The 21437-nt window shown below is 51.7% G+C and overlaps 1 protein-coding gene across 2 annotated transcripts in view; it reads left to right on the forward strand.

Moving 5' to 3' along the window:
• Positions 1-21437, forward strand: part of ZBTB40 (zinc finger and BTB domain containing 40) — a 168355-nt gene that overhangs the window by 113405 nt on the left and 33513 nt on the right. For both annotated transcript variants that reach the window (XM_083162792.1, XM_083162791.1), the window contains exons 7-10: positions 1887-2023; positions 4182-4380; positions 4773-4906; positions 9498-9666. In XM_083162792.1, coding sequence (XP_083018918.1) covers positions 1887-2023; positions 4182-4380; positions 4773-4906; positions 9498-9666 — 639 coding nt within the window. The remainder of the gene's footprint in view (positions 1-1886; positions 2024-4181; positions 4381-4772; positions 4907-9497; positions 9667-21437) is intronic.

Raw genomic sequence — 21437 nt, forward strand, 5'->3', positions numbered from 1 at the left:
CAATTACTCTCTCTGATTCATTAACCAGTTGATCTGGGAGCAGATTGGACGATTGGGTAGTGTGTACATACGCTACCTATTACTTCTTCCATGGTCACTATTGTACACAATTTAACGTATATCCAATCCCAGTTTGGGAAATTGTAACTCTGATCACGTTCAAAAAAACAACCATGTACTGAACGTTTCAATGTACAATTGGTGAATTATTGCTGGCATCTTTCTCCCTCAGATGGTTAATATTGCAAGATTGTTCCTAGTGTGTAGGGACAATATACTCATATCCATCAGAGAGAGTGCATCCCTGAAACATATCGGATAGACCTCATTCAATAAATCATTAAAAACCTTGGGGATAACTAGCATACAAACCACATTTTTTTCACAATATTTTTATGTTATTTGTTTGTGTGTCCATGTCTAGTGCTTATTTTAAAGATTTTTCAATTAAAAGGTAAATCTTATTAAACTTCCATTTTTCTTCTGGTCATAATCCCAGAACATATCATAAACGTATCACTAGTACTGACAATCCTTGCATATGTGAGAACTTTGGTGTCACCTTGACTTTGCTCTACATTATACCCTCATTTTTGAAATATAGAAACTATTTAATTAAGAGTGCCCCAACAAAAAGAGTTTTTTTTTTTTTTTTTTTCTTCGTCTCTTTATTTACTTGGTGTATGTCAGGTGTTTTCACTTTCTTTATCCATTTTTCCAGGGTGCTAGCCTTTTTTTTTTTTTGTTTGTTTTTTAAAGAATTGTTTCAAATTTAGGTTTTCAACCAAGTTCTTTTAAAGGTTTAGGTTTCCACCCTTTTGCTTATCTTTCAGTGGAAACTTGCCACCATTCCTGCTGTGAAGACCTTCCTTTATGGTGTGTTACATATTCAGCCCCTTTGTGTATCACAGATGGTTCCTTGGGATTTGGTCCTAATTCCTTATTGTCTTCAGGAACCCACCTTTGAACCACTGAATTCAGTGGACCTGTGGGTCTTAACTGTGGGTCAGCCTGGAGAGTATTGAACTTATCTCGGTTGCTAGGACAACGCACCAGAACACTGTTTTATTTGGTATTCAACACATATATTGGTATGCCACTGAGTCTGTACTGTATATGAAGCACAACAGAACGTAATACAGAGAAAAGGTGTGACTGCTGCATCAAAGTTTTTCATATAGTTTCAGAAAATCAGTCCCAAGAAAATATACAAATGTTACATTTTAAATTAATTAGCACAGTCTCCTGGTTATCTCCAGTTGCGTTTTCACCAAAAACGACTGCCCCATTTTTAAGTAATCTGACTAGATCGCTTCCAAATGGAGCACTGATCACTCCGTGTATGCCAGGACTGGGCAATTGCGGCCCTCCAGATGTTGAGGAACTACACATCCCAGTATGCTTTGCATTAGTTTTGCTATGTGGCCATGCTGAAACTGATGCAAGGCATGCTGGGATGTGTAGTTCCTCAATATCTGGAGGGCCGCAATTGCCCAGCCCGGTTGTATGCCCTGCAGCAATGCGCGGTGCCACCGTCCACAGGGAAAGACCGTGCTTGCACAGCCTTTCCTGCTAGATTTCAGGGTTTTCCTGCTAGAACCCTTGGATACTATTACCTAACTTTCTCTAAGCGGCTTAATTTTAGTTTTTTTCTTAGATCGCAGGGTTTTGCCTTTAATCAATAGGCAAAACCCAGCTCAGCACACATCGCAGTATGTACCGCGATGTGTGCTGAGCGATCGTGCTTAAACCTGTCACTCAGCACGAAGGCAGCAGTCGCCTTGTCTATATGGGGCTTAACAGTGACAGTGATGATTGAAGCTGTATTGATTATGTAGAACACAGACCTTATACATAAATACATATCCTATGTTTTTTAATTTCAGGCAAGCTGAGCACCGCCGATTATGGTTCAGAGTTGTTGAAACAATATCAGGAGAATTTATCGGAGGTAGTAAATGATGCAGATGTGGTTCTCAGTGCTATTTCATCAGCAACAAGCTTAACAGACCATGAAAAAGAGGTGTGTTTTTCTATTACTAATGAAATATTGATGAATTATCGGCAACTGTATTGATGGATTTCTTGATAAGACAACATCCTTTAAATACATACATAAAATATATATATATATATATATATATATAAACATAAACACAGGGGGCCCCAGCACTCACTACAACAAACTGTATTTTGTTGTAGTGAGTTTAAAAGTTTGTATCTACTAGAGTCTGTGGTCACAGGCCACTGCTGTTTGCACCCCATTCTTAGGAATGGCGAGTGTGTTTGGTACGTCTGTATCTATATATTTGGGTTGATTTTTAATTAATCTCTGTTACTGTGATCATAGCTTAGATAAGCTAATTTACCTGAGACCTGTGACAGCTGCCCCTTTAATACTAATTCAGGTGCTGTGTTTGGGATGGTCTCACCTTTAAAAGCCATAAGGTACTTGGCAGTTGAGCTTTAACCCAAGAAAAAAACACATGTTCTTTTTAGCTATGATGTGCAATCAGTTGCCAGGTTACCATGAAAACCAGTTTAGGAGGTACTTGTTTCCTAGCACGGCACCAGCTATTTTAATTGTATCCATCGGGTCCGAAAAAATTGCGTTCATCGCATGCAACCAAATCGCATGCGATGCGATCTACCTGATTATTACATTGGAACCAATGTAAAATGGTCCCTGAGACCCGATTTTACATTGGACCCAATGTTAAATGCCCCCCAGACCCCAATTTTCATTGCATAACCACCCTGATGGGTGAAATGCCACCCCACGATAAACGCCAACCCGAAGCGTGGCGAGCGCAGAGGTACGCGTCCTCCAACCTTTTCGGGGCCGGTGGCTCGCTGCGCTCGCCACACTATATAAGATCAACTCCACGCCGACGGGGATAGTGGGGGTATAAAAAAGGTCGGAGGACGCGTACCGACGCCCCTCGTGGGCTCGCTGCGCTCGCCACACTTCGGGTTGCCGTTCATCGTGGGGTGGCGTTAACAATGGGGGGGCATTTCACATACAAATTACCAATCAGGATGGGTTTACAATAAAAAATCGGGTATGGTAGGCCGTTTAACATTGTTCCCTATGTAAAATCGGGTCCATCGCATTGTATGCCATTATAATGGCATACAATGGACCCGGTTTTACATAATAATTTAACATTGAATATAATGTATACAATGTTAAATCGCGTCGGTCACATCGCATGCCATTATAATGGCATGCGATGGACCCGATTTTCTAATTGTCGGTAAAGGTTAAAAAAAGCCCGGAATCGTGTTGGTCGGGTCCCATCGCATATCTTAACTTAAGGTATGCGATGGAACCCGATGGGCGCCGTGCTAGGAAACAAGTACCGTGTAGAACTTGCATGGAAATGGGTCCCTTGGCGATGTGCTGCAAGATTAAATGCATTGATCAATTCATGAACTAAAACCCCATTATTTATTTAATTGATTATTTGAATGTTAAGGTGAGTCAGTTTGTTGTAGTAAGTGCTAAGTGTTTGTATTTACTAGAGTGTGTGGTCACAGGCCACTGCACCCCATCCTGGGAAGTGGGTGCTCTTCTATAGAACCTTGCTGTTAATTGAGAAACAAGGGAGTAGACCGAAAACAAAAAGATATAGAAGTGCGCTCTATACAATGTTCACCATATTATAATTTATAAAATAGATAAACATGTAAACACATACATACACATATATTTATTTTAAGGTATGAACAAAGAATGGAGATGGGTCACTCCATAGTGCAGTAAACAACTAGATTTATTAAAACGCACATAAAAATGTAGTACAAGTGAGACTCATATCAAGTATCTAAGCACTGTGGGCTGGTTACCACATGATTCAATCATATGAAGTTTACTGAGCAGTACTGCTCCATCCAGTCACGACGATCACCGCCAAGAATTACACCACTCTGTGGACCATCTAAGGAACCGTGGCATGCTGAATCGCAGGTTGGGTGCACGCAAGGTGGATAGGAACCAGCCAGAGAGATCGTGCATCAAAAGGCCATGTTTACCGCATTTCGTCAATAGATTTTGTCAGATATATATATATATATATATATATATATATATATATAAAATGAATATCATTGTTATAACGCAAAAAGTTATTGAAGATACTATTTGTAGCATAATACTTCTAATTACATTTTCATTTTAGGTGATAGAGCATATTGTAAGGAAAAACTGCAGCACGCGCATTTTCAGTATATTGATTGCTACAGTCTTTGAAGAGCAAACCCTAGCAGCTGTTACCATCTGGCAGCTGTTGTTAACCATGCAAGAGTTAAGTTCAGCAGTGAAGTCGCTGATGGATGAGATCTGCAAAGAGCCAGGAGCGGATGTTTTCTTCCAGAGTGGTATGGAGGATCCAGAATCACACAGCATTATTTATAATCCCACTGTAGCTGATTGTATTCTACTATATGGGGAAAATTTAAGTAAATTTCTATGTTAGAAACAATGCCCGATACCCAACATTACCAATTAGCAGACAGCTTTAGGCATCTTCTGCTCTGCTCTGGCAGTAATTTATCTATGTCTGCAAAAATATTGCAGCACAAAAACTGTAGCTACAGTACATTACAGTACTGCTTTAGCCACATCTACATTTCTACTGCCGTATAAAACCGAAAAATCATACTGGCACGCATTTATAAAAATTACACAAATTGAGAACTTGCTATACTTTTAAAATTATTGCTTATATAGAAATTAATGTTTGATGCATTTTTTTTTTTTATTATTACAGTAATGAACAGGCAAAATGAAGTAGCTGACGTTTTGGTGAATTACAGTGAGTTGATTGCTGAAACTTTTAGGCAATGCAATATTCTCAATTGTGTACCTCCTGAAGATGAAGCTTTGCTGAACTTGGTGAAAGAGGTAAATAGATAGCAACCAAAGCAGTTATTTTCTGCCCTCAATTGTAGTGTGCACTTTCTATCCCACCTCCTAGCTGTATCAAATAAGTCCCTTTTAACACTTTGAGTGCCAAGTGAATTTGCCAAAATAGGTGTGTAACTTGCCAAGCAAACCTTTTTATTCATAATAATGACCTGTAACGTTTACCTTTTATATAGGAAATATAGTGTTTTTTTTTGTTTTTGTTTTTTTACACCAAAAAAAAATTTGAATTTATATAACACATTTGAGAAATGCTGCCATTTTCAGCAGATATTTTGACAGATGTTGGCACAATAAATGACTTTTTTAGAAAGTGTTGCAATATTGTTTAAAAAATAATTAGCTAGCTGTGGCTGCATTGCAAGCTTTTTAGTTTTAAATAAGAAAGGGAAAGCAGTGTATGTGTGCAGATTACCATCTTATATTAAATTAATACAAATAACTAATACCGGGTACACACCAGAAAGATGTGGCCTCAATTCCCCCAATTTCAATACAATCTCGACCAATTTGTATGTAACGGAGGCATGTTTTAGATCAGATTCCGATGCGCGGCCCCGCCGGTCATTTTGGAGATCCTACCTGCTGTAGTCAGGATTTTGTAAAAGATCCCTTCTGCTGGGTACAGGTTTCGAGCTCCATACAGATCTTGCGACCATCGTACGATCATCTCACGATCTGCTCACAATCTTGATCGGTCTGGTGTGTACCCTACATAAGGATCATATAAGTTAGATGTCACTAAAAAGTGTTGATTTGGAGCAAAGTGGTTCTGCTGTCACATTCTATGTAGCTATGGTATCTATAGAAATTTCTTCAGCATCCCCTAGGGCAAGGGTGTCCAAACTTTTTGCGACGAGGGCCAGTTTTGATGAGGTGAAAATGTTGGGGGCCGACCATTCGACCTGACATTCTTTGAATCATTAATCACATCAGAATGGTCCCACACTCCCCCCCCCCCATTCACTCACTATGACCCTCAGCCTGCCCCTTCACTGTATATTCCCTAGACTGCCCCCCTTCTCTGTATTTCCTCCAGTCTGCCCCCATTCACTGTATGTCCCCCACTCTGCCCCCTTCACTGTATATTCCCCTGCCTGACCATCTTTCTCTGTATGTCCCCCAGCCTGCTCCTCCTTCACTGTATGTCCACCGTTCACTGTATGTTCCCCTTTCTGCACCCATTCACTCTGTCCCCCAGCCTGTCCCCCCTTCTCTGAATGTCCATCACTGCCTCCATTCCCTGTATGTCCCAAAGCCTAACCCTCCATTCCCTGTATGTCCCAAAGCCTGACCCTCGTTCACTCTATGTACCCCAGTCTGCCCCCATTCACTGTATGACTCCCATTCACTATGTCCCACAGCCTGACCCCCCTTCTCTGAATGTCCATCACTGCCTACATTCACTGTATGTCCCCCACTCTGCCCCCATTGACTGTATGTCCCCCTGCCTGCCCCCTCCCTTGTCTGTATGTTTCCCAGCCCCTTGTGTGAGCCAGAGGACGGAGAGGCAAAGCAGGAACTGCAAGGACAGGAGATGCTTGGGCTCCTGATGCCGCCCTCCTCCACTCTGCATGTTACGGGAGCAAGCTTCCCCCTTGCTGCACTCCCTCCCCACACACTGGTGTCACTGTGATTGCGAAGGAGGGTGATATACAATTGCAGCTGCAGGGGTTGGATGTATACTCACCTGAAAGAAGCCAAACACATCTCACTGTGGTGGCCGGCACATCCTCACTGCTGCAGACAGCAAGGTAAAGGCACGCTTGCCGGGGCCCCACCTTTAGTGCTATGTGTCCCGCATCTGATGCTTCACCCGCTTCTGGCTGGAGGCTGCGGGCCACTTGAAATGACAGCACGGGCCACAATTTGCCTCCGGCCCGACTTTGGACATGCCTGCCCTAGGGGGCACAGGTACACTGGGTATAGCCTAAAATGGTTAGTCAGCGCACCAAATAGTAAAAAAAAAAGTTCCAGGCTCCCTTTCTGCTATACCCTGCCACCAGCAGGTGGCTGGGAGCAGGGTATATTATAACTTTTTTAAATTTTCATTGTTTCTCTGACCTGTAGCAGGGACCACTGGCTTCACATCGGGGTATTAGAGCTGGGAATGCTGTTAGCTAGGCACTTCTTAATTTTAATTAGGGGATACTGGCTCCTCCCCTCTAAGACCCATCATCCCCCAGTGAGAAAATTGGGCCAGGGAGTTAGGTCACAGTTTGTCACTGCTCCTAGCAGAGTTATTGAAGATACAATTTTTGATCTTTATTTTTTTATTACAACTTACTTCAGTTGCAAGGATCCCTTCCCCACTTACTGAAAAGTGTGGGTCCGGGTATCCTGCGCCCCTGGTTCTTCAGGCCCGTCGGTCAGGACCTCTGAAAGGTGCCTTTCCGGCAGCACGCATGCTCCTGCCGCCCCTACTTCAAAGGGGACGCCAGTCACGACTCCGGTGCCTCAGGAGGGGGAGTACAGCGCTCAGCGCTCCTTCCCCAAGCGTCTCCTGCTCTGCCGGTCAGCCTCGCTTAGTAGCTGCAGCGTCTGGGGGAGTCGCCATTGTTACAGACGCGCGCCTCGCGTCACGGGTCCCGCTGCCTCTCGTCGTGGTAAGCGAGAGTGCAGGGGCTGCTAGAGACGCGGGAGAGCCGACGGGCAGTGAATCCTCCCAGACGCAGAGCCGCTAGTAAGGCAAGTTCTGGGGGAGAGGGGTATGAATGTCCCTGTTAGAACAGGCTGAGGCGGGCATGGCAAGGCCCGGATAGTTAATATACAGTTAAGCTCACACGTGTCCCTGTGCTGAGGCTGTCTCTTTTCCTCCTCACAGGATTACTGCAGCCCAGGAATACCCTAGAAGCCCTTTAGGGTTGCTAAGGGTTGGTGTTATATAAATTACTATATATTTGGTGCAGGGGGCTTATTCTCATCCAGGTCCCACAGACCCCAGAGGTATTTGGTCTGCGGCGGTGTATCTGTGGGTGTGTGTGTTTTGTATTTCTGTAATTTTTTCTGTGGTTGGTCACGGGGCCGGGCTCTTTCAGTAACCATGATGGGCAGGTCCCACTCCTCGCAGAAGGAATTCACTTGTACCGTTTGTACAGCGAAGTTCTCGCAGTACGGGGCAGATGCGAACGCGTCAGTTTGTCAGACTTGTTCTGATTCTACATCTGCGTCCAGTGGAGTAACTGCATTTTGGGCGCCCCCCCGCCGTTAAAGGGAGGGCGCCCAGCCACTCACCCGCCCCTCCGCCTGCCGCACCAACCCCCGCAGTCTAGATGTTCAGATCCGATATATCTGTGGGTACCTGGGGGAGCAGCAGGCGAGGACCGCAGGCGGCGCAGATGGAGACCGGGGGCGCGGCGGGAGAATAGGAAGAAATCCTATTCAAAAGACCGGGCGGCCGCTGATTGGCTGAGCTCTCAGCCAATCAGCAGCCGCCCGGTCTTTTGAATAAGATTTCTTTATATTCTCCCGCCGCGCCCCCGGTCTCCATCTGCGCCGCCTGCCGCTCCCCCAGGTAGCCGTCAATGCAGGTGGGGGGGATGCTGCGAGGACGGACGCTGCGGGGGACACAGAGGCGGCAATTACTTACAGCTGAGCTGGGCAGGGGGAGCCGGGAGCTGTCACTGTCAGTACGGAAGAAAAAAAAAAAAGCCCATACAATGAATCGGCAGCCTGTGATTGGCTGAGCGCTCTCTGTCAGTCAGCAATTGGCTGAGAGAGCGCTCAGCAGCCAATCACAGGCTGCCCATTCATTGTATGGGCTTTTTTTTCTTCAGTACAGACAGCTCCCGGCTCCCCCTGCCCGGCTCAGCTGTAAGTAATTGCCGCCTCTGTGTCCCCCGCAGCGTCCATCCCCCCAGCCGCCTCAATGCCCCCTGCTCCCTTCACATTGCAGCTAACGTAACTATAGCACTGCAGCCCCCGGCGCCCGCACATGCATAGCGCCCCCCCCCCCCCCCCCCCCCCCCCGCGGTCGCGGGGGCTGCGGTGCTATAGTTACGCCCCTGTCTGCGTCCATGTCAGCCTCTCAGACTCCACAATGGGCTTCGGTCTTGGTGGGTACTATGTCGAAGCTGTCGTCAGAGCTGGCGGTTTCTCGTAGGGATATATAATCAGCTCCATCTGTATTTGTAGAATATTACACTTAATACTGTAATTATCATGCCGTGTTCACAATTTTAAAAAGTGATACCCGATAGCGGAGGCTATCATTGTAGACACATGATATAGGGTTGCAGTGGCTATTATAATAGTTTTTCAGGTAAATTTTTGTGTAAAATTCAGTGTATGTCTCCATGCTTGGGAGTGAAAGTGTTTGTATGTCGACACAAGTTCATCAAGACGTCCCTCAACTGAATGCCATGTGAGCTGGAACTGACAAGTGCGTGTGTGTATTTTATGCACTGTTTATGACTGCATTCACTCAATTGGAGTCCTGTTATCTTTCTCATTCTCTAGAGGCATAAGACACCTAAATATGAATCAGAAGGTTTTTGTCAGGCATTAATTATATGCACATTAATTTGTCAAATTCATTGTCCTAGCTAATGCTACCTTACCATTTCTTCAGCTGTTAAACATTCCGCAGCAAAGTGAAGACAGTGATTGTCCTGCAAGGCCTCTCCTTTCCGCTGCATTGCAGCATACAGTCCCTGTCCTGAAGTTCTGCCAGTTGCTCTGTAATGTTCAGAACTCTGCCCCTGATTTACATCCAGTCTATAAAGAGCTAGAACAACTTGGTAAGTTTTTTTTTTTCTTTCCAATGTTATATTATTAAACATACTGTATAAAAGGTAACCAATGAATTGATTAAGAATTAAGGACCATCAAATATAAGATTAGATGACCACCTAAATCCAACATTTTATTGTTCTTTGCTTTGATCCATTTGCGTGTGTGTATATATATATATATATATATATATATATATATATATATATATATATATATATATATATATATATATATATATATATATATATATATATTCCATTGACAAAAAACCTTACGGTTTCACATGTCCCATTAAGGCTTCAAACGCATGATCTACCATTTCTGAAACCTGCTGTAACTCTTCCACTCAAACGCCAAAAAGCAATGAAATTACGATCATTAAGGCTGACGCCTTAATGGACGTGTTCCTTGCGCAATACAGATATGGTACGCCATCACAGCCTGTGGGTAAGTGCAGATTCAGCACTCTCACAGAGTGAGATTGCTGTCACTCACACAATGGTGGAGCTGCTAATTCACAGATTTGTGTGCTCATTGGAATACACACATGCAGTCTATGCAACTGAAGGTCTGAGCAGTTATGTGGCGCACTCATCCTAATAAGTACCCACAATCATCTAAAACTGTCTATACCTCTGAGTTACTATAGTGTTCATTCTAGCACCCGCCATCTTTGAAAACCCATGCAGTTCCTCTTCCTTGCCTGGGGTGTAGCGGTCTGCTGTAGTAATTCTAGCACAGTGTGGTCTGTATATCAGCACAGCAAACCAGACCTGTGCTAGAAACACTACAGCAGACAGTAACACCCCAGACAGGGTAGAGGAACTGCATGGGTTTTCAAAGATGGCAGGTGCTAGAATAAACATTATAACTAGAACTATCCCACTGAGGGTCCAACATCTTTCACACTCACTACATATATCCATTTCATTTAGTATTCACATGCAGTTACCAGAAACATCTTTCATAATTGCAAAAACTATAATACTCCACACTACTATACATCTACACTTTCTTCTCCTATACGCCTTCAGGCTGCTATGTCTTCCCCAATCCCTACTGCTGTGTGTATTCCCTCATCCGCACCAATGTGTCTTTTCCCATCTGCGCTGCCCTGTTTTTCCACACCGATGCCACTCTGTTTCTTTCTATCTGTGCCAATGCATCCCCATCTATTAGTGATACTCTGTCCCCCCCTTCATCCATGCTGCTCTGCCCTTCTCATCCATGCCATAGTTTCCTTACATCTGTACTGCTCTCTCTCTCCTATCTGGTCCACTCTGTCTTTTCTCCAACTGCTTCACTGTTTCCCACCCAATCGCATCACTCTGTCTTACCTCCCCCAATCTGTGCCATGGTTTTCCACCCATCCGCATTTGTTAGTCTCCCATCAGTGCTGCTTAGCCTTTCCACAATCTACGCATTTCTATTCCTCCTCATCTGCACCACACTGTCTCCTCCCCCAATCAACACCACTTTTACCCCATCCGCTCAACTCTCTTTTGCTCAGACGTTCAGTTGCATAGACTGCATGTGTGTATTCCAATGAGCACACAAATCTGTGAATTAGCAGCTCCACCATTGTGTGAGTGACAGCAATCTCACTCTGTGAGAGTGCTGAATCTGCACTTACCCACAGGCTGTGATGGCGTACCATATCTGTATTGCGCAAGGAACACGTCCATTAAGGCGTCAGCCTTAATGATCGTAATTTCATTGCTTTTTGGCGTTTGAGTGGAAGAGTTACAGCAGGTTTCAGAAATGGTAGATCATGCGTTTGAAGCCTTAATGGGACATGTGAAACCGTAAGGTTTTTTGTCAATGGAATTTCATTGTTTTTTTTTTCAATTTATTTTTTAAATTCAGAAATCTAAAATTTCACAGTAAGAATAAACATTGGATTTATTTAAATGTTTAACGATAACACACCCCTGGAAACGAGCATTACCCCTGGCTACAAGAATTTCAAACCCCTGGCAATGAGTATGACACCCGTCCCAGTGCATGACAACTAGCCCATGAAACCCCTGGAAATGAGCATGACACCCAGCGTGTAGAAGCTTTACTGTAGGGCATTGAAGGAGGATATCCTAAATCATATATTGATGCGCCTGGGCTGCACTAGCATTTGAACTCGTCCCACCCACGCCACCTCCTCCATCCAAAATTGCTGGCAGTGGGATTGTGAAGAAAAGGGTTTGATAACAAAGGGTGAGAAAAAAAATGGCGTGGGGTTCCCCCTCCTGAGCATAACCAGCCCCGGGCTCATTGAGCCGGACCTGGTTCCAAAAATACAGGGGACAAAAAGTTTAGGGTTCCCCCGTATTTCTGAAACCAGCCCCAGACTCTTGGGCCGGTTCCGGTTCCAAAAATGCGGGGGACTAAAAAACTGGGGGTCCCCCATATTTTGGAACCAGCCCCGGGCTCCAACAGCCTGTGGTGTCATGCCACAGCCGGGGGACACTTTTTACGTAAGGTCCCCCGGCCGTATCATGCTCATTGTGGCTGGTCAGCCCTGGATGGGGTCGCTGGGGGAGATGGGACCCCCCCAATAAAGGAGTCACACCCCCCCCCCCCCCCCATAATAGGCTTCACCCTTCCAGGGCTGAAGCCCGGGGCTGTCCCCGGCATCCCTGGGCGGTGGACGCCGGGCTGATATGGTACAATCACGCAAACAAAAATTGCTTTTTGCAGGTGAACTACAAGTCCCAGCAGGCATCCCCCCCCCGCATGCTTGGACCTGGCGAACCACAAATCCCAGCATGCGGCGGGCCATTAATGGGAACCCTTGGACTTGTAGTCCACCTGTAAAAAGAATGTTGAAATAAAACACAGACAGTGAAAAGTAAAAGTTTATTGTACACACACTAATTTTACACCTCTACTTATAAATTCCAGGTTCCAGCGTTGCCTCTCATGTCCTGCAGCAGCTCACCCCACACTGACTGGGGGGGGGGGGGGGGGGGTGTGCTTTGGAAGCATTCAGCCCTGATTGGCTTTTGGCGTCTCCATGGAGATGCCAGCAGCCAATCTGGCTCAAGGGCCGGTCCTTGTTACCAAAATAGGGAGGACAAAATGAGTAGGGGTCCCCCGTATTTCAAGAACCAGCATGGGTCCAGCCAGAAAGCAGGGTAATGCCATAGCCAGGGGGAAACTTTTTATACAAGTCCCCCCTGCCAAAGCATTCTCCCCCTGACCGGTCAGCATGGGCAGGAATCCTGGGAAAGTGGGGACTTACCGGCCCATGCTGAAGCCCAGGGCTGTACCCGATGGCCGTGGGCTGTGGCCATCGGGCTGATGTAAAAAAAGAACAAACTATTGTGTATTGCTGTGGAACTATAAGACCCAGCAAGCCTGCACCGCATGGTGGGACTTGGAGAACCACAAGTCCCACCATGCAGGGCAATAAAGGGCCTGCTGGGACTTGTAGTCCCACATCAGTACAAATAGTTAAATAAAAACACACACACACACACACATACCTGAAAAATAAAACTTTAATGCATACAGAGCCCATTCATATAGACATACCTCCCAACAGTCCCGATTTTAGCGGGACAGTCACGATTATTAGGGCCTGTCCCGCTGTCCCACCCGCGGGCGGCAGTGTCCCGCGTTGAGGGGGGGCTGTTGGGAGTCCCCCCTGTCTGCTGCTAAGCAGCGGGGAATAAACGCTGTGCACATGCCAGGGGACTGGGGGCATGGCTAGAGGCTCACAGAGCCTCTGGGTCATGCCCCCATAGTCCCGGGTCCGGCGCACAGAAAGTTGGGAGGTATGATTTAGATACTTACCTATGTTGCTAGTAGTTTGGTCCCCTTGTCCAGTAGTATCCAGGTGATGTTCCTTTTGAAAGAAATCCTACTCACCAGCCATCTTCCTTAAATAACAAGTGTGTAACTGGAGATGGGGGTGGTGCAGGGTTAGAGAATATGCAGGGTGAGAGTAGGACGTGGGGTGGCATAGGGTGCAGGGAGGGGGACGCAGAGTGGTGTAGGATGCGTGATGGCGGAGGATGCAGGGAGGGGGAATACAGAGTGGCGTAGGATGCAGGTAGGTGGAGGATGCGGGGTGGTGGAGGATGCAGGGAGGGGGAATACAGAGTGGCGTAGGATGCAGAGAGGTGTAGGATGTGAGGTGGTGGAGGATGTGGAGGATGCAGGGAGGGGGGATGCAGAGTGGCATAGGATGCAGGGTGGTGGAAGATGCAGGGAGGGGGAATACAGAGTGGCGTAGAATGCAGGGAGGGGGGACGCAGGGTGGTGTAGGATGCGGGTGGTGGAGGATTCAGGGAGGGGGAATACAGAGTGGCGTAGGATGCAGTGAGGGGATGCAGGGTGGTTTAGGATGCAGGGTGGTGGAGGATGCAGGGAGGGGGGATGCAGAGTGGCGTAGGATGCAGGGAGGGGGGACGAAGAGTGCCGTAGGATGCAGGGAGGGGGATACAGAGTGGCGTAGGATGCAGAGAGGGGGGACGCAGGGTGGTGTAGGATACGGGGTGGTGGAGGATGCAGGGAGGGGGAATACAGAGTGGCGTAGAATGCAGGGAGGGGGGACGCAGGGTGGTGTAGGATGCTGGGTGGTGGAGGATGCAGGGAGGGGGGATGCAGGGTGGCGTAGGATGCAGGGAGGGGGGATGAAGAGTGCCGTAGGATGCAGGGAGGGCGATACAGAGTGGCGTAGGATGCAGAGAGGGGGGACGCAGGGTGGTGTAGGATGCGGGGTGGTGGAGGATGCAGGGAGGGGGAATACAGAGTGGCGTAGGATGCAGTGAGGGGATGCAGGGTGGTGTAGGATGCGGGGTGGTGGAGGATGCAGGGAGGGGGGATGCAGAGTGGCGTAGGATGCAGGGAGGGGGGACGAAGAGTGCCGTAGGATGCTGGGTGGCGTATGATGCAGGGAGGGGGATACAGAGTGGCGTGGGATGCAGAGAGGGGGGACGCAGGATGGTGTAGGATGCGGGGTGGTGGAGGATGCAGGGAGGGGGAATACAGAGTGGCGTAGGATGCAGGGAGGGTGGACACAGGGTAGTGTAGGATGAGGGATGTAGGATGCAGGGAGGGGGATGCAGAGTGGCGTAGGATGCATGCAGGGAGAGGGGACGCAGGGTGGTGTAGGATGAGGGATGGCAGAGGATGCAGGGAGGGGGAATACAGAGTGGCGTAGGATGCAGAGAGGTGTAGGATGTGAGGTGGTGGAGGATGTGGAGGATGCAGGGAGGGGGGATGCAGAGGTGCATAGGATGCAGGGTGGTGGAAGATGCAGGGAGGGGGAATACAGAGTGGCGTAGAAAGCAGGGAGGGGGGACGCAGGGTGGTGTAGGATGCGGGTGGTGGAGGATTCAGGGAGGGGGAATACAGAGTGGCGTAGGATGCAGGGTGGTGTAGGATGCAGGGTGGTGGAGGATGCAGGGAGGGGGGATGCAGAGTGGCGTAGGATGCAGGGAGGGGGGACGAAGAGTGCCGTAGGATGCTGGGTGGCGTAGGATGCAGGGAGGGGGATACAGAGTGGCGTAGGATGCAGAGAGGGGGGACGCAGGGTGGTGTAGGATACGGGGTGGTGGAGGATGCAGGGAGGGGGAATACAGAGTGGCGTAGAATGCAGGGAGGGGGGACGCAGGGTGGTGTAGGATGCTGGGTGGTGGAGGATGCAGGGAGGGGGGATGCAGGGAGGCGTAGGATGCAGGGAGGGGGGGTGAAGAGTGCCGTAGGATGCAGGGAGGGCGATACAGAGTGGCGTAGGATGCAGAGAGGGGGGACACAGGGTGGTGGAGGATGCGGGGTGGTGGAGGATGCAAGGAGGGGGAATACAGAGTGGCGTAGGATGCAGTGAGGGGATGCAGGGTGGTGTAGGATGCGGGGTGGTGGAGGACGCAGGGAGGGGGGATGCAGAGTGGCGTAGGATGCAGGGAGGGGGGACGAAGAGTGCCGTAGGATGCTGGGTGGCGTATGATGCAGGGAGGGGGATACAGAGTGGCGTGGGATGCAGAGAGGGGGGACGCAGGGTGGTGTAGGATGCGGGGTGGTGGAGGATGCAGGGAGGGGGAATACAGAGTGGCGTAGGATGCAGGGAGGGTGGACACAGGGTAGTGTAGGATGAGGGATGTAGGATGCAGGGAGGGGGATGCAGAGTGGCGTAGGATGCATGCAGGGAGAGGGGACGCAGGGTGGTGTAGGATGAGGGATGGCAGAGGATGCAGGGAGGGGGAATACAGAGTGGCGTAGGATGCAGAGAGGTGTAGGATGTGAGGTGGTGGAGGATGTGGAGGATGCAGGGAGGGGGGATGCAGAGTGGCATAGGATGCAGGGTGGTGGAAGATGCAGGGAGGGGGAATACAGAGTGGCGTAGAATGCAGGGAGGGGGGACGCAGGGTGGTGTAGGATGCTGGGTGGTGGAGGATGCAGGGAGGGGGGATGCAGGGTGGCGTAGGATGCAGGGAGGGGGGATGAAGAGTGCCGTAGGATGCAGGGAGGGCGATACAGAGTGGCGTAGGATGCAGAGAGGGGGGACGCAGGGTGGTGTAGGATGCGGGGTGGTGGAGGATGCAGGGAGGGGGAATACAGAGTGGCGTAGGATGCAGTGAGGGGATGCAGGGTGGTGTAGGATGCGGGGTGGTGGAGGATGCAGGGAGGGGGGATGCAGAGTGGCGTAGGATGCAGGGAGGGGGGGACGAAGAGTGCCGTAGGATGCTGGGTGGCGTATGATGCAGGGAGGGGGATACAGAGTGGCGTGGGATGCAGAGAGGGGGGACGCAGGGTGGTGTAGGATGCGGGGTGGTGGAGGATGCAGGGAGGGGGAATACAGAGTGGCGTAGGATGCAGGGAGGGTGGACACAGGGTGGTGTAGGATGAGGGATGGCAGAGGATGCAGGGAGGGGGATGCAGAGTGGCGTAGGATGCATGCAGGGAGAGGGGACGCAGGGTGGTGTAGGATGAGGGATGGCAGAGGATGCAGGGAGGGGGAATACAGAGTGGCGTAGGATGCAGAGATGGGGGACGCAGGGTGGTGTAGGATGCTGGGTGGTGGAGGATGCAGGGAGGGGGGATGCAGGGTGGCGTAGGATGCAGGGAGGGGGGATGAAGAGTGCCGTAGGATGCAGGGAGGGCGATACAGAGTGGCGTAGGATGCAGAGAGGGGGGACGCAGGGTGGTGTAGGATGCGGGGTGGTGGAGGATGCAGGGAGGGGGAATACAGAGTGGCGTAGGATGCAGTGAGGGGATGCAGGGTGGTGTAGGATGCGGGGTGGTGGAGGATGCAGGGAGGGGGGATGCAGAGTGGCGTAGGATGCAGGGAGGGGGGACGAAGAGTGCCGTAGGATGCTGGGTGGCGTATGATGCAGGGAGGGGGATACAGAGTGGCATGGGATGCAGAGAGGGGGGACGCAGGGTGGTGTAGGATGCGGGGTGGTGGAGGATGCAGGGAGGGGGAATACAGAGTGGCGTAGGATGCAGGGAGGGTGGACACAGGGTAGTGTAGGATGAGGGATGTAGGATGCAGGGAGGGGGATGCAGAGTGGCGTAGGATGCATGCAGGGAGAGGGGACGCAGGGTGGTGTAGGATGAGGGATGGCAGAGGATGCAGGGAGGGGGAATACAGAGTGGCGTAGGATGCAGAGAGGTGTAGGATGTGAGGTGGTGGAGGATGTGGAGGATGCAGGGAGGGGGGATGCAGAGGTGCATAGGATGCAGGGTGGTGGAAGATGCAGGGAGGGGGAATACAGAGTGGCGTAGAATGCAGGGAGGGGGGATGCAGGGTGGCGTAGGATGCAGGGAGGGGGGATGAAGAGTGCCGTAGGATGCAGGGAGGGCGATACAGAGTGGCGTAGGATGCAGAGAGGGGGGACGCAGGGTGGTGTAGGATGCGGGGTGGTGGAGGATGCAGGGAGGGGGAATACAGAGTGGCGTAGGATGCAGTGAGGGGATGCAGGGTGGTGTAGGATGCGGGGTGGTGGAGGATGCAGGGAGGGGGGATGCAGAGTGGCGTAGGATGCAGGGAGGGGGGACGAAGAGTGCCGTAGGATGCTGGGTGGCGTATGATGCAGGGAGGGGGATACAGAGTGGCGTGGGATGCAGAGAGGGGGGACGCAGGATGGTGTAGGATGCGGGGTGGTGGAGGATGCAGGGAGGGGGAATACAGAGTGGCGTAGGATGCAGGGAGGGTGGACACAGGGTAGTGTAGGATGAGGGATGTAGAATGCAGGGAGGGGGATGCAGAGTGGCGTAGGATGCATGCAGGGAGAGGGGACGCAGGGTGGTGTAGGATGAGGGATGGCAGAGGATGCAGGGAGGGGGAATACAGAGTGGCGTAGGATGCAGAGAGGTGTAGGATGTGAGGTGGTGGAGGATGTGGAGGATGCAGGGAGGGGGGATGCAGAGGTGCATAGGGTGGTGGAAGATGCAGGGAGGGGGAATACAGAGTGGCGTAGAATGCAGGGAGGGGGGACGCAGGGTGGTGTAGGATGCGGGTGGTGGAGGATTCAGGGAGGGGGAATACAGAGTGGCGTAGGATGCAGGGAGGGGGGATGCAGAGTGGCGTAGGATGCAGGGAGGGGGGACGAAGAGTGCCGTAGGATGCTGGGTGGCGTAGGATGCAGGGAGGGGGATACAGAGTGGCGTAGGATGCAGAGAGGGGGGACGCAGGGTGGTGTAGGATACGGGGTGGTGGAGGATGCAGGGAGGGGGAATACAGAGTGGCGTAGAATGCAGGGAGGGGGGACGCAGGGTGGTGTAGGATGCTGGGTGGTGGAGGATGCAGGGAGGGGGGATGCAGGGAGGCGTAGGATGCAGGGAGGGGGGGTGAAGAGTGCCGTAGGATGCAGGGAGGGCGATACAGAGTGGCGTAGGATGCAGAGAGGGGGGACGCAGGGTGGTGTAGGATGCGGGGTGGTGGAGGATGCAAGGAGGGGGAATACAGAGTGGCGTAGGATGCAGTGAGGGGATGCAGGGTGGTGTAGGATGCGGGGTGGTGGAGGACGCAGAGAGGGGGGATGCAGAGTGGCGTAGGATGCAGGGAGGGGGGACGAAGAGTGCCGTAGGATGCTGGGTGGCGTATGATGCAGGGAGGGGGATACAGAGTGGCGTGGGATGCAGAGAGGGGGGACGCAGGGTGGTGTAGGATGCGGGGTGGTGGAGGATGCAGGGAGGGGGAATACAGAGTGGCGTAGGATGCAGGGAGGGTGGACACAGGGTAGTGTAGGATGAGGGATGTAGGATGCAGGGAGGGGGATGCAGAGTGGCGTAGGATGCATGCAGGGAGAGGGGACGCAGGGTGGTGTAGGATGAGGGATGGCAGAGGATGCAGGGAGGGGGAATACAGAGTGGCGTAGGATGCAGAGAGGTGTAGGATGTGAGGTGGTGGAGGATGCAGGGAGATGCAGAGTGGCATAGGATGCAGGGTGGTGGAAGATGCAGGGAGGGGGAATACAGAGTGGCGTAGAATGCAGGGAGGGGGGACGCAGGGTGGTGTAGGATGCTGGGTGGTGGAGGATGCAGGGAGGGGGGATGCAGGGTGGCGTAGGATGCAGGGAGGGGGGATGAAGAGTGCCGTAGGATGCAGGGAGGGCGATACAGAGTGGCGTAGGATGCGGAGAGGGGGGACGCAGGGTGGTGTAGGATGCGGGGTGGTGGAGGATGCAGGGAGGGGGAATACAGAGTGGCATAGGATGCAGTGAGGGGATGCAGGGTGGTGTAGGATGCGGGGTGGTGGAGGATGCAGGGAGGGGGGATGCAGAGTGGCGTAGGATGCAGGGAGGGGGGACGAAGAGTGCCGTAGGATGCTGGGTGGCGTATGATGCAGGGAGGGGGATACAGAGTGGCGTGGGATGCAGAGAGGGGGGACGCAGGGTGGTGTAGGATGCGGGGTGGTGGAGGATGCAGGGAGGGGGAATACAGAGTGGCGTAGGATGCAGGGAGGGTGGACACAGGGTGGTGTAGGATGAGGGATGGCAGAGGATGCAGGGAGGGGGATGCAGAGTGGCGTAGGATGCATGCAGGGAGAGGGGACGCAGGGTGGTGTAGGATGAGGGATGGCAGAGGATGCAGGGAGGGGGAATACAGAGTGGCGTAGGATGCAGAGATGGGGGACGCAGGGTGGTGTAGGATGCTGGGTGGTGGAGGATGCAGGGAGGGGGGATGCAGGGTGGCGTAGGATGCAGGGAGGGGGGATGAAGAGTGCCGTAGGATGCAGGGAGGGCGATACAGAGTGGCGTAGGATGCAGAGAGGGGGGACGCAGGGTGGTGTAGGATGCGGGGTGGTGGAGGATGCAGGGAGGGGGAATACAGAGTGGCGTAGGATGCAGTGAGGGGATGCAGGGTGGTGTAGGATGCGGGGTGGTGGAGGATGCAGGGAGGGGGGATGCAGAGTGGCGTAGGATGCAGGGAGGGGGGACGAAGAGTGCCGTAGGATGCTGGGTGGCGTATGATGCAGGGAGGGGGATACAGAGTGGCATGGGATGCAGAGAGGGGGGACGCAGGGTGGTGTAGGATGCGGGGTGGTGGAGGATGCAGGGAGGGGGAATACAGAGTGGCGTAGGATGCAGGGAGGGTGGACACAGGGTAGTGTAGGATGAGGGATGTAGGATGCAGGGAGGGGGATGCAGAGTGGCGTAGGATGCATGCAGGGAGAGGGGACGCAGGGTGGTGTAGGATGAGGGATGGCAGAGGATGCAGGGAGGGGGAATACAGAGTGGCGTAGGATGCAGAGAGGTGTAGGATGTGAGGTGGTGGAGGATGTGGAGGATGCAGGGAGGGGGGATGCAGAGGTGCATAGGATGCAGGGTGGTGGAAGATGCAGGGAGGGGGAATACAGAGTGGCGTAGAATGCAGGGAGGGGGGACGCAGGGTGGTGTAGGATGCAGGTGGTGGAGGATTCAGGGAGGGGGAATACAGAGTGGCGTAGGATGCAGTGAGGGGATGCAGGGTGGTGTAGGATGCAGGGTGGTGGAGGATGCAGGGAGGGGGGATGCAGAGTGGCGTAGGATGCAGGGAGGGGGGACGAAGAGTGCCGTAGGATGCTGGGTGGCGTAGGATGCAGGGAGGGGGATACAGAGTGGCGTAGGATGCAGAGAGGGGGGACGCAGGGTGGTGTAGGATACCGGGTGGTGGAGGATGCAGGGAGGGGGAATACAGAGTGGCGTAGAATGCAGGGAGGGGGGACGCAGGGTGGTGTAGGATGCTGGGTGGTGGAGGATGCAGGGAGGGGGGATGCAGGGTGCCGTAGGATGCAGGGAGGGCGATACAGAGTGGCGTAGGATGCAGAGAGGGGGGACGCAGGGTGGTGGAGGATGCGGGGTGGTGGAGGATGCAGGGAGGGGGAATACAGAGTGGCGTAGGATGCAGTGAGGGGATGTAGGGTGGTGTAGGATGCGGGGTGGTGGAGGATGCAGGGAGGGGGGATGCAGAGTGGCGTAGGAAGCAGGGAGGGGGGACGAAGAGTGCCGTAGGATGCTGGGTGGCGTATGATGCAGGGAGGGGGATACAGAGTGGCGTGGGATGCAGAGAGGGGGAACGCAGGGTGGTGTAGGATGCGGGGTGGTGGAGGATGCAGGGAGGGGGAATACAGAGTGGCGTAGGATGCAGGGAGGGTGGACACAGGGTAGTGTAGGATGAGGGATGTAGGATGCAGGGAGGGGGATGCAGAGTGGCGTAGGATGCATGCAGGGAGAGGGGACGCAGGGTGGTGTAGGATGAGGGATGGCAGAGGATGCAGGGAGGGGGAATACAGAGTGGCGTAGGATGCAGAGAGGTGTAGGATGTGAGGTGGTGGAGGATATGGAGGATG

This window comes from Crinia signifera, chromosome 19 (genome assembly GCF_055691185.1).
Source record: "Crinia signifera chromosome 19, ASM5569118v1, whole genome shotgun sequence".
NCBI lineage: Eukaryota > Metazoa > Chordata > Amphibia > Anura > Myobatrachidae > Crinia > Crinia signifera.